Consider the following 12,349-nt stretch of genomic DNA (forward strand, 5'->3'; position numbering starts at 1 on the left):
AGACACAGGAAACCTTTATGGATTTTGGAAGTGAGCTAAGCTGTCTCAATAGTGTGTGCGGCTGACAATAGTAATACAGTTGTCTTTCTTGTTAATCTCTGTGTGATCTGTGTGCTGAGTGAACCCTTGGTAGTACCGAGTCTTGCTACAGCTATATATAAAATAAATATATTATTATTATTATTATTATTATTATTATGCCCCACTCCTTCTGAGAGGATATCTTATTCAAAGACACAAAAAGCAAAAAACTGTTTAGTTCCACAATCACATTTGAAACACATTTGCTTGTGGATAGACTCGTGTGTATTTGTTTATCGCATGTGTTTTACTGGGATGTCGTGGCTGACCCAAGGAGATGGCTGATCTTCATTTAAACAAGATTTGCATAAGAGTTTAGTGTCCAGCTCATCTGTTTAAAACAAGCACTTGCCTTTAATCCAGAATATAGCAGAATTGAATCTCTGTCTAAGGTTTGTATTTTGAGATAATTTCCTTGGAGGATCTGAAATCTAACAGCCTAGCAAAAATAACTTAATCTTTTGGAGGTTTTTTTGTCTAGAACAACACTGGCTGCAGGCAAACCTAGCCAGTGTTGCAGTAGAGCACACAGAGGAGGAAAACAGCGCCAGTAATGCATATTGACATCTAGCCATCAATTCTCAACAGAGGTCTGTAGTGCTACGGTTCAAACACAGACAGACTGAAGAAGAACCACAGGTCAGAAAGGTTAGTTAGTTGGCTACCTAAAATGAAAACTCTCAATTTAGTTTCAGAGTTCTTTTAGACTTTGTTTGCAAATGTAAAAATCGTTGGCTCTCTCGTTGTCATTGCAGACATTGCACAGCTTCACCGAAAGCACAGTCTGTGTCACGTTAAAGGCAAGTTAATCCATTAAAACATCTTCAGTTCAGTGAGTAGTGTGTAATTATCCGGGCTAGTGAGCAGGCATTTATGCGCTGTGATTCTCAAAGAAAACGTTTGCCTATGTAATTACAGAATTAAACAAGAGGAGGCAAAAAGTTTTTTGTGTGTGTGTGTTTTAAAGAAAGAAAACTGGAAGTTTATGGGATAAATAGTTTGAAACACTATGAAACCGTTAGAGATGGTGATGGAAAATTTCTATGATGGCTGAACCTGAAACACTTCCTTTACATCATGTGACATCATGTTGTTTTCTTAATGACAGATAAGCACAGTGTTCTGGAAGTGACATCTCATGCCAGTTCTAGTTTAAAACTTTAAAACAAGTTGTTGAGAGTGTTAACAGATGTCAGGAGGTCAGTTGCAGTGTGGTGGTGGATTGCTAACAGGTGTTTGTTCTTGATGTGATTGCAGGATATACTACTTTTACAGCACTTGTCAGTGAATATTACTGTGATAAAGAATGGGCTAAGAGAGGTACACACTGCCACCCTGTGTAGTAAATAGGGAAAATCATCTAAGAAATACCACACTGATCAGAGTCCTGTCTGCCTTTTTATTTATGGGTGAATGCTGATAAGGTTGGACTGTGCTTTGGTTAGGAAATTAAAATTCACCAGCCAGATTGCTGCCAAGTGTGCATTTGAGCATTTTGGTTACAGGCGTTTTAGAATTAGGCCATATACTGAAAGCTTTTTTAAACCAGTAACTGGGCTTATTGGCCCTTTTCAACAGACATTGTGACTCATAGCAGCAGTTACACTTGTTATTAATTTTATTACTGCATGAAAGGGCTTATATTTTCAATATGACATTTCCTATCATATTACTGAGCCCTACCTATAATAGACCTTTTACGCACATAGTAGGAAAAACTCAGGTGATAATATTATTATGAATTATGGCTGAATTCATTTTCAGGGTCCTGGTATTGTACATGCTGCCTTACTAACACACTGTCATGAGGCCAAATGTAGCACAACTTTTAACCAAATTCCCCAGCATTTGAAACGTATATATGAAACATATAGCTGGTGGCACTAATTCTCTGGTCAAGTGGCACAAGGGCACAATGAGGTGACATTAAAAGAGTGCCAGTTGAAGCCCAAACAATGTTGAAAATGTGATGGAGTTTTTTTTAGTTCTTTTTTTTTTTTACGAAAAAGTGAAAATCATTGTTAATTTTAGTACACCTATCCTTTTCCTACCATGACAAGTCAAAATGTCTGCTATAAAAGAGGGCTGCTGAGTCATCTCTTCTTTATATCTTACAGTAAAGCCATTTGTGGGAAAAACGTTGCGCAAATTGCAATAGGCTTCCCATTGTACAGGCACAGCAAAGTATTCTCTCCTGCTGACAAAACATCTGTTGTGAAGGCGGACGGATCACACACTGTAGCTCATGGAAGTCACTGCTGGTTGTGAGGTTTTTGCCATTAAGATGGGAGGTAATGTCACACCCGGCTACTGAATGAAGAGGATGAAGAGGATGCAAGTGCACATGCTGGGACCCAGCTGCTGCTTGGTGGCCTTGATGTTCCAGACACGTGGTGTTCTTCCTACTTTTCTTCGGTACAGGTTTGAAGAAAAGGTCATGTGTCCTGAGATTGATGTGGTAGATGAGGATTTTTTTTTTCTCACATTTTTCCAATATTAGGAAAATTCATTCATTCATTTCTCTGAGCCTGGTATTTGGAGCATGAGGTAAGAAAGTGTAGCTCTGTCTCTCCCTGTCCTCTGTCACATTCGGAGCAGAGTCTCTCCTCCTGTTAGCCAGCTCTGTTTATGGCGAACCTTCTCCACAGCTGTGCTTTCTGACTCATATACATGGTCAAAGCTTTTCTTAATTTTTCACTGTGGTCAGATAATTTTCAAATGTTCTTTTTAGGGTTAGATAGCATTTTAATTTGCTCTGTGTTTTAGTTGTTTCCTTCTAATATGTGATATAATTTTATTTTTGTAAGTTGATAATTTGGTTCGGTCTGATTGGGTCGGTGATGTGGTCCTGAGGCTGTCCGGAAATTGCTATTAACTTTATTACAGACGTGTTGGTATGTGTTCAGTGACTTTTTGTGAACCAGCACTATGCGTAGGTTGCTAACCAGGTTTAATATTAAATAAACATAATAAACATCACTAAGCACTCACCTTTGTGAAAATGGTAAAACATTGTGATGCTTAGTCATGTGACCAAGATATATTGGTATATTGATTATCTGGAGAGAGCTAATGTAATTTTACTGAGCAAACCTGAAGAAGCGACAGGCGAAACCCATTGATCGATAATGAAGTCATAGCAAAGTAATTTCAGTGTGCGCTGGTTAATTAAAGTTATCCTATTTTGTGTGCGTTTCTTTTTGCCATGGTATCGAGTATTATTTACACTAGTATTTTATCAAAGTTTCACATTCTGATATTATGAAAACCTTGCCAGCAACACAGAAGTTGTTGTTTAAAAAGAACAATCAAATGTCATTTTTGGCCAATTTTAACAGCACTTATGCATCTAAAGGATAATAATTTGCATTTTACTGCATCCAACTCCATGTCTCATGTAAAAACACAGTTTCTGGTTGTCTTTGTGTGGACAGACGAAGACATGCATGGATAAATGTTTTTAACATGGGTGACAATGAGAAATTGTGGCATCACCAATTTCAGTATTTTTCACCACTTGAATTTCTTTGGATGCCAAATGACTAGAAGAGCTGAAAGAGTTTCTGCTGCAATTTGTGTAGGGTCATGTTGTACAGACCTAATGATAAATGGGTTGCATTTATGTAGCGCCTTTCTAGTTTTCTGTCTATTAAGTAACTAAGCTGAAAACATCAGCAAATAATCACAAAAGCATTGCACAGCTTTTAAACCACCAGGCCTGCACAAATAAGAAACTGTGAAATTCACAAAGCACCCGCAAAGGATGAAATGTACCCTCCGCTACGCTGATGCTTTTTGCATGTATTTAAATAAGTTAATATGCATACATTGGGCTCGAAATTGCCCCCTCTCTATGCAAATGTGCCTTATCGCAAAAAAAGTCGGATTCGCAAATGTCACGCTCAGACTTTCGAGTGATGTAGCAACACTGATTGGAGCCAGGCGGGAAAAATAGCACACCAGAGTACATTATATGCGCGGAGAAACAGAGTTGAGAGCATCCAGGACATGAGGGAAAGCACACAGGTAAAGCTCCCAAAATAACAATCACTCTATTTGTAAGACATCCCGCCAATAGAAACAATAAAAGCGCAGGGGAAGTTAAATCAGAATAGTTATTTTATGATTTAAGTAAGTTCTCTTTTGATCAAACACCCTAAGATACAGGTGGAAAGTTCTGTTTGTTGCTGTTGACTTAAACATAGCTTAATAATGTCATGTGATATGCAACTTCAGTCCACTTGACCAAATATTACTGAAAACACAGCAGAAAATTGCAAATGAACATTAACAAATCATCTGCAAATTGCACTCAGCTGCAAAACTTGTGAATTGGACATTAAAACAGGACAGATAGTGGTTTCTAGTGATGCACAATAGTGCCATTAGTGGCAGCAATCCTTTTTTCTTTCTCTGCTCCATTTGCATTATAATTTGGGGTTTAGTGTTTCTCTCAAGGAGACTTGACATGAACGGAGACTCGGAAGTAGGAGCCAGGGTTACAACCACCAACCCTATTGTCAATTTGAACTACTAAATCATATTTCATATTTTCATAGTTTTTATTGTCATCAACATTTTCAAAAATCATATCAGAAAACAAAGATAGTAAAACATCTATATATATTAAATACATTCTAAAATATGGCTGGAGGCTCTCTATAGAGCTGATACAGGATGCATAGGTTAACAAGCCTTTTAGACCTTGCTTTCTAAAATGATTCTCTGTTAACTGCAAAATGCACACATCACAAAACCATTTGTTTAGACATTACACTTGAACTACTGCAGATTTTATTTCTTCCTAGGAAATTACTGGCAAAAATACAGGATAAATTCTATACAGGTTCAGGTACAGGTTCTCCTCTGTGCTGCACACCAACATCTGGGCCAATAAATTCTGGGCAGCTTGTGTCCTTAGGAATTTGATGGGTGTCAGGAGTCTGTAATCATTACAATGTTCCCCATTAAAGGGGCTGTGCTGCCTACGGGTATACTAGAGGCTACTGATCACATTTTACAAAAGCACTGTCACTGCAGGTTACTTAGAGAAACACTCACAGCTCACACTCACTGAAATGCAGTTGTTTCCTGTCACAGCCAGAGTTAGATGAGAAGATTTATATCAGTTTCAGTGGGACATTCTTGGCCTAGCGATGGCTGGAGGCAGAGGGAAGGCAGATAGCCCAGCTCTGTAGCGTGTGTTTTTTAACAACTCCAAAGCTGTCTGAAGGAGCAGTTTGCTGATACAATGGAGCTGGGTTCGACCAACAACAACTGGGCAAAGGAAGTGCACATAACATGCATTTCACAAATGAAATTCATGGCATCCTCTCATCTCACTGTGGGCAAATAGTTGGAAAACAAGCATTATATTAAGATTTATATTCAAATGCATTTGCATGTTCATGATCTTTTACAGAACATCACAGTTTTCTTATTTTACTTACAAGTATTCCAGTGAGTAATCTGTTAAAATATATCTATATATATATATCTAAATCCATTATATTTTCTAATCTTACCACCTAACTCTGAGCAAGAGAACAGGGTATAAAGGGATATAGAGTGCAGTATGGTTTAAGGCCCCTAGGCAGAACACCAGAGAAGCACTTTCTGAGTTAACACCTGGTACATTAAAAATGATGTATAGTCCGATCAAATGCTCTCAGTGTGCTCCCCCTTTGGTGTCTAGCGTGTCCCTGATATGAATATGACATTTCTATTGATATTCTTTGTTCCTGAACATGTCTGATCTCTGTATTTCTATATGTGTTACACGTCTATGTCAAAAATGTTTCATTGTTTGCAGTATTGCTGAACTAAGTCCTCTTTGGATATACATTGCTCAGCATTGCAGAGGTGCCTGAGACAGTACAGTCTATATGCTCTGGTCCACTTAATTTGCTTCATATTGTGCTTTTATGGAAGCTGTGCATGGTCCATTACGATAAATGAAAACGCAGTTGGCACCAGCCATTCATGTCTTATGAAAGACAATGGTGCATTACCTCGATGCTTAGCATGACATCAGTGACTACAGAACATTTCAAAGTATTGAAATCAAGTATCGCAAACAAACATTGTGGGATTGTTTCAGAACTAAGATCCAGATAAACATAGTCGACTACATTCTAGTCATCTAAACCCAATTAAGTTGTTTTTTTGTTTGTTTTTTTAAATAAACCAAAGGATGCAGCCGCACTGATCCATCATTGTCATTGTCTGTTTTTCATTGATTTGCAGTGAGAGTGTATGAACGTTGTTGAGGACTTATGTATCCTTCACTGCCAGATTTGTATGTGTTTTGACAGAGAGACAAATTGGCAGAGATCTTTTCAGCTTTTGGAGCTATTTAGTCTATTTAGCCAGTGGAATTTGGCAGCAACAGAAGCCTTGTCTTGCTATTCATGGTCATGCTTTCTAAATAGGCAAAACAGAAAACGGGTGGGACTCTATTCAATTTTTCTCTGTTCATTGACTGATCACTGTGGCTGCCCTCAAAGATGTTTGGTTGTCACTGTACCTATATTGAACTAAGCGTGTCTGAAGGAATAGGGACAGCCACTCTCTTAATCCGTATTTGTGAATTTTAACATTTTCTTACAGTATGTGTTGTTTGATGTTGGCATTCTCATTTGAAAGACAAAATAAGTAACATTTACAAGAAAAAACACACCTTCCTAGTGTTCACTTCTTCCCAATTAAAAAAAACAAAAGACAAAACATAGTATTGGGCACCTGGCAGCTAGTATAAAAACAGGCAGGAAAATGTTACCCCGTCAGTCCGCTTCATTTAACCCTGATATAAGCAGGTCCTCCACCCTGCCTTCTTGCTTCCTCTTTGAGGACCACGATTGAAAGGGATCAGTACTCCCAAAGAGAAGATCCATCAACGCTTGTGCCATCGCCCATAAGCGTACCTCCCTGGTCTCCACGAAGGTATTTGCCATTGGACCCCTTGATGGCGACCCGTCCATGTTCCAGGAACTCAAGGAAAAAGTCCTCTGGCTTTTCTCCATCTGAGCACACTAGACCACTGCTAGAGACGTACCAGAACTTTCCATTCAGGCCTGCAGAAGGATATCAGTGGAGTATACTTTAGTCATTTGTTTAAATTAACAGCCATTGCTATTAAAACAGGATACAGATATAATATTATGCAGAAATTGTATATGTTTTGCATATATAAAACACTGACTTTTTATATTGTAGGCGCCGTCATTGAAGATCAATGAGAAAATATCATAGACAGATCGATTTGCATTCAGAGTGTTGGAGTTCTTGTGGTGACACACATAACCATTCTCTCCACTAAGGATCAGAATAGGGCGGTTGATGAGTTTCATCAGGAATAATTCATCATCACCTGCAATGAAGGACAAATGCTGTTCATCTATTATGGGGCAACAAAGCTGTACCTGTGGTGTCATTTTCAAACAAACACTGAATCTGTGTCTTGCCTGAGAGTGCTTACCCACTGAATCACTGACTGCTGAGAGCTGCCCATTCTTCTTTGTACACACATACTTTCCATTACTTGCTTTGAGTGCCACCCTCTGTCCTCGCCACTCAATGTCAAACATTGTGTTGACCTCTCTGAGAAAAAAGACATGGATGAGCAGGTGGAGAGGTTCAGGTAAGAAGTATGCGAGAATATGGAAGAAAGCTCCTCTTTTAAAGCTCTAAGAGCTACTTACACTTCTGTGGCAGTAGACTGGATCTCTCCGTGAGTCACTAGAGTCCAGTAGGATCCGCCATTGGTCCTGAACATAGACTTTTTGCTCTCCTTATCAATCTCCATCTGAAAGGTCTCCATGTCTGTCTCCACATCCTGATTGGCTGAAATACTCACTCCTGGTAACAAGGAAAGAAAAGACAGCCTTGATAATTGCCTTTATTCAGTAGAAATTACAGATTACAATGTTGCATCCTCTTGAATGCCATTTGCCTCCTCCTGAATGTCATTTACTCTCTTAGGCATTGCCAAGGAGACTTGTACGCATAATACAGTAGTAATCCAACATTTAATTACATCCATCATGCCTTGTCTGTTGTTGCACCACATAATACATTGTGCTACGTACAATGACTCATCCAATGCTTCTTTCTCCTAATATAGGCACAGGGGTCAGATGCATAAATCTCTGCAGATTCCCAACTGAAAATATGTGCACGGTTCAAGGTTCTTCCAAACACCAGAACAGCTGTCATTAAGCACAATCTGTGCCTATTTATAGTGTCTGTGCCACTAATTGGATGATCAATGATTCATTTATAGCGCTCATATTAAAAGAGACTTTAGAAAGTGCTTCAAAATTATGGACATATTTAAAAGATTATTATTAACATGAAATGTAAAATGGGAAAAGAATGATAAAAATCATCACTAATAGTTAATTTAAAATCAAGTGTATAAATGTGGCTTTGATTTGACATTTTACAGAACGCTGTGTAGAAAAATAATAATACAATCTGTGAAATTAGCAAACAACTTGATTATTAAAACTGTAAGATTACATTTCTCCGCTTGTATTTAGTCACCACCTTATCATACTACCCGCAGCTATGTATAGAAAAGTGTGGACACCTAGTATGAAGTATGCCTGAGGTGCGCAAATTCTCACCTCACATTCTTCTTCATACCAGTTTATGTGAGGGAAATGGCACGCATACATGTTGTTGTTTTTTTGCACATGTATCATATAGACATCTGGCCCCAGGTGTTGTTAGGTCACACCACATTTTATTGGGCAGAGTAATGTCTCAATGCTATCAATATCATATATTCATATTAATCACAAATACAAAAAAACACATCACATCTTCGATTCCATTATTTTTTTCAGCAAATTATTTTGGTTGCTTGATTTTGTGCAATTGGTTCTAGGTTCTAGCGACATACGTGTTAAAATTGTTATCCACTCAAGTGGAGGTGCCACATACAAATCTATGTTGCTTCAGGGCTCCTGCTGTGCAAATGAGCCTCTAATTTGTGATCTTCAATAGTGCAAAAGTGCAAAAGCAAATGCTAACTCTTTGCCGTTGCAGTTGTCAGTGTTCACCTTCATGGATTTATGGCATTAAATCATACTCATTGCTGCCTGCAATTTCAGACAGATTGAGATTGCAGTGTTTGGTAGCTTTTAATCTATTGGAAGCACAAAAACACTGCCTTATCTATTTAACTTTTTAAGTTTATAGAGTGTATAGAATGTTATAAATAGATTTTGGGCAGAGGATGGCTTTAAACAATCTGCTTTTTGTCATCTACAAGCTGTGGATGTTCCTAAGACATGCTTTATGAACCTTTGCTCTTAGGCAAATTTCATGTAATCATCTTGTGTGTAAGTAAAGGTAAAAACACCACAGAATAACATTAGAAATCTGCTTTTCTTTCCAGTTAGTCAGTTAATGTTCCGTTCTCCAAAGCCGACTGCCTTACTTTCAGCCAATCTGGTGTTAATTCACATGTATTAGCATGGGTGTCTGGTGGGGCGTGTCAGGTGGTGGAGAATACACAGACATAACTGTGTCTGCTGTAGTTCAAATTAGATGCCACAGAAATATCCTTCAACCTTTCTCTTAAGCCTGTTACAACCCTAATCCCCTACAGTCACCCCTCCACCCTTCCCGTTCATTCGCTTGCTGTAATTCCCTGAGTGGTGAAATGCAAATCTGCACTGCAGGGCCCTCTAAGCAGCTTTCAGTGCCTTGTTCCTTAAAAAACGTGGAACTGCCACAAGGCCAAACACTACAGTTAAAAATGTTAGTATTTGCCCTACATTATGAGGCTAGAGTGGCAGGTTGTTGGACTATTGCCCACATAGGGATCTTTTTAATGCAGAATTTTATTCATGCATAAGAATAATGTAAAGATAGTTTGAGAACCTCATTCCTCAGATATGCTATAGTCCTGCATGTCCATTGTAACTACTTAACAATAAAGATAAGGCTTATAATAACTATTGTTTTAATTGAACTTTAAAGCTTTAAAAAGCTGCAACAGAACACAGCTTTCTCTCCTGTCCTTTCACATTGTTTGTTTGAATAATTGTACAGGGCAGAGCAAATCACATCATGCAGGCTGACAAGAGACCTTGTAACTGATCTGTCGGGTAAGGCCTGGCTATAGCTCTTTTTTGGTGCCATCTCATTGCCACACTGGGCGAATATAGACCCACATAATTTGGAAAACTTCACTCGATGGATGACGGTAAAGAGCGAGTAGCTGCAAGGCTTAAAGTCCATTGATGGTAATTGACACCCATGAGGCCAAGATCTGCCCTAGAGAAATTTGCACGCTGCTTAATCTTCAATGGACACACAGTGGAAATGACAAAGCCCATTACCACAATTACCCCCACAGTATGGCTGTCAACCATTCTAGATCCAGCATGTAGACAGGAAAGACAGCGCTTTCTCTCATTAACTGATAAATGTAACCGATTAGTTTTTTGTTATGTCCACCCAGCAGTGGTACTGCTCCATTCAAAGAATGCCATGTTCTCTACAGTGCTATGTTGCTTAGATATTTTTGCATAGGCTAATGCTTGACACTTTGCAAACCTCAGTACCTAAACTAACCTAAAAAATCGTCTGAAAAAGGGTCTCTAAAGGATTTGCAAATGGTCTCACCTAGCCTATCATGCTGTGGTTAAGTGCACAAAGACTCATAGCAGCTGCTTGGTGATTGCAAAATCGTAGTGGAGAAATGCTGTGGCATTTTGTCAAAAGTGATGATTTAACCATGGTGTTATATTATTAATCGCTTCTTTCTTTAAGTGTGAACTTAATGGAGCCTCTGAAAGTTCTAGCTTCTAGCTACATTTAGCTTGCATGTTCGCCATTGTGCCCATTTGTTACTACAACAGCACTTTACCTTGCCTCATTTTGAATAGTCAAGTTTCTTGAAAATGTATTTGCAAACAATCAAATCTAAATCTTTTACCTCAATGGTTTTCAACGATGAACTTTAAATTCATTCAGTGCTTAATACTGGATTGTGAACCTCATACTGCAAGTGCAGCACTCCAACCCATTTTCTGTATGAAAATTAATTTTGTAACTATTAAAATCTTGCTTGCTTACCATTAGATAAGAAAGAGATGTGATTACACAAGACTGCATCACAGGCTGATTACCTTGCTTGACTGAGACAAATCTTTTATTGGCGGCTTGAAAAACTACTTGTGGATGACTCTCCTCAAGATCAAACAGCTCATCTTTTCCAGGCTTGGAGCATCGGCCAGATCGCAGCGTTCCTGTGGGACCCACTGGGGTCAGATATTTCCCATCACAGTCCTTAAAGGCCAGCTTGCCAGATTTCAGCTCCAGTGTGAAGCTAGTAGTATTGCTGTTCTCCTTCACCAGTTTGCCATCATTGCTGAGGAAACGGCTGTCACAGGTCTTCAGGCTGTACTTGCCATCCAGGTATACCAAGGTAACCAGGGAGTCCACTCCCCAGGGAATGTTGCTGTCCACTGAAATCTCTCCATCCGAAGCAGACAGGTGGGCATAGCGCTTGCGTGCCACACTGAGCAGACTGGCCTGTGGGTGTAAAGCCAAATGGACAGCCCACAGCTCTTGTTCCCCAATGGCTTGGGCAAAGCAGGACAGGTAGTCAGCCGAGCCTCCAAAGTAACGCAGGTAAGGCTCTGATTGCAGTGCCCAGCGACCATCAGACTGGGGCACGATAAGGAAACGGCATTCAGGGTCAGGCTTCTCTGCCCCACATATGATCTTCCCATCTTTGTCAGAGGCCAGATAGCGTCCCAGGTGGCTGCGGAGGAACACTACTTGGCCATCTTGCTCGTCCTGCTCTAAGGTCCAGATCTGTTTCTTCTTCATGCTGATGCCCGAGGCGTTCACCTTGAAGCCGAATGCTTCAGCCGTCAGGTAACGGTTCTCATAGTTGATGAGGCCAAACTGCAGCTTCAGGGCCCTGTTACCTCCGTTCGGGGGCATGCTTGAACAGGCCACACGTAGAGATCACAAGTAAAGAGGTTTAGAACAAACAAGGGAAAGGGTAATGAGGGAAAGTAGGCATGAGACTGAAAAGCAAAAATAAAATGCTTGATTTCTCCTCTCTTCTGCCTCTCAAGCTGTAAATTAGCTCCACTGATCTCCCTTGATAGATTGTGTAGTGTTCCTTCCTTCTCCTGTCACTTTCTCTCTTTCCCCAGAGGGTTTGCACAGGCACTTGCTCTCTGTTCGTTAATGAGTAAGGATTAAAATCAGCAGGACACAGCACCTCAATCCAACAAGC

At 39.6% G+C, this 12,349-nt stretch overlaps 1 protein-coding gene across 1 annotated transcript; it reads right to left on the bottom strand.

The window, feature by feature from the left end:
• Positions 1–6,948: 6,948 nt before the first annotated feature.
• Positions 6,949–12,067, bottom strand: fscn2a (fascin actin-bundling protein 2a, retinal). The gene is made up of 5 exons (XM_035655361.1): positions 11,226–12,067; positions 7,782–7,938; positions 7,559–7,680; positions 7,283–7,450; positions 6,949–7,154 (listed from the first exon to the last, which is right to left on the bottom strand). The coding sequence occupies exons 1-5, from the start codon at positions 12,046–12,048 to the stop codon at positions 6,949–6,951; spliced, it is 1,476 nt and encodes a 491-aa protein (XP_035511254.1). The 5' UTR covers positions 12,049–12,067.
• Positions 12,068–12,349: the final 282 nt, after the last annotated feature.

This window comes from Morone saxatilis, unplaced genomic scaffold, assembly GCF_004916995.1.
Source record: "Morone saxatilis isolate NCDOM2014 unplaced genomic scaffold, NCSU_SB_2.0 Contig14, whole genome shotgun sequence".
Classification (NCBI taxonomy): Eukaryota; Metazoa; Chordata; class Actinopteri; family Moronidae; genus Morone; species Morone saxatilis.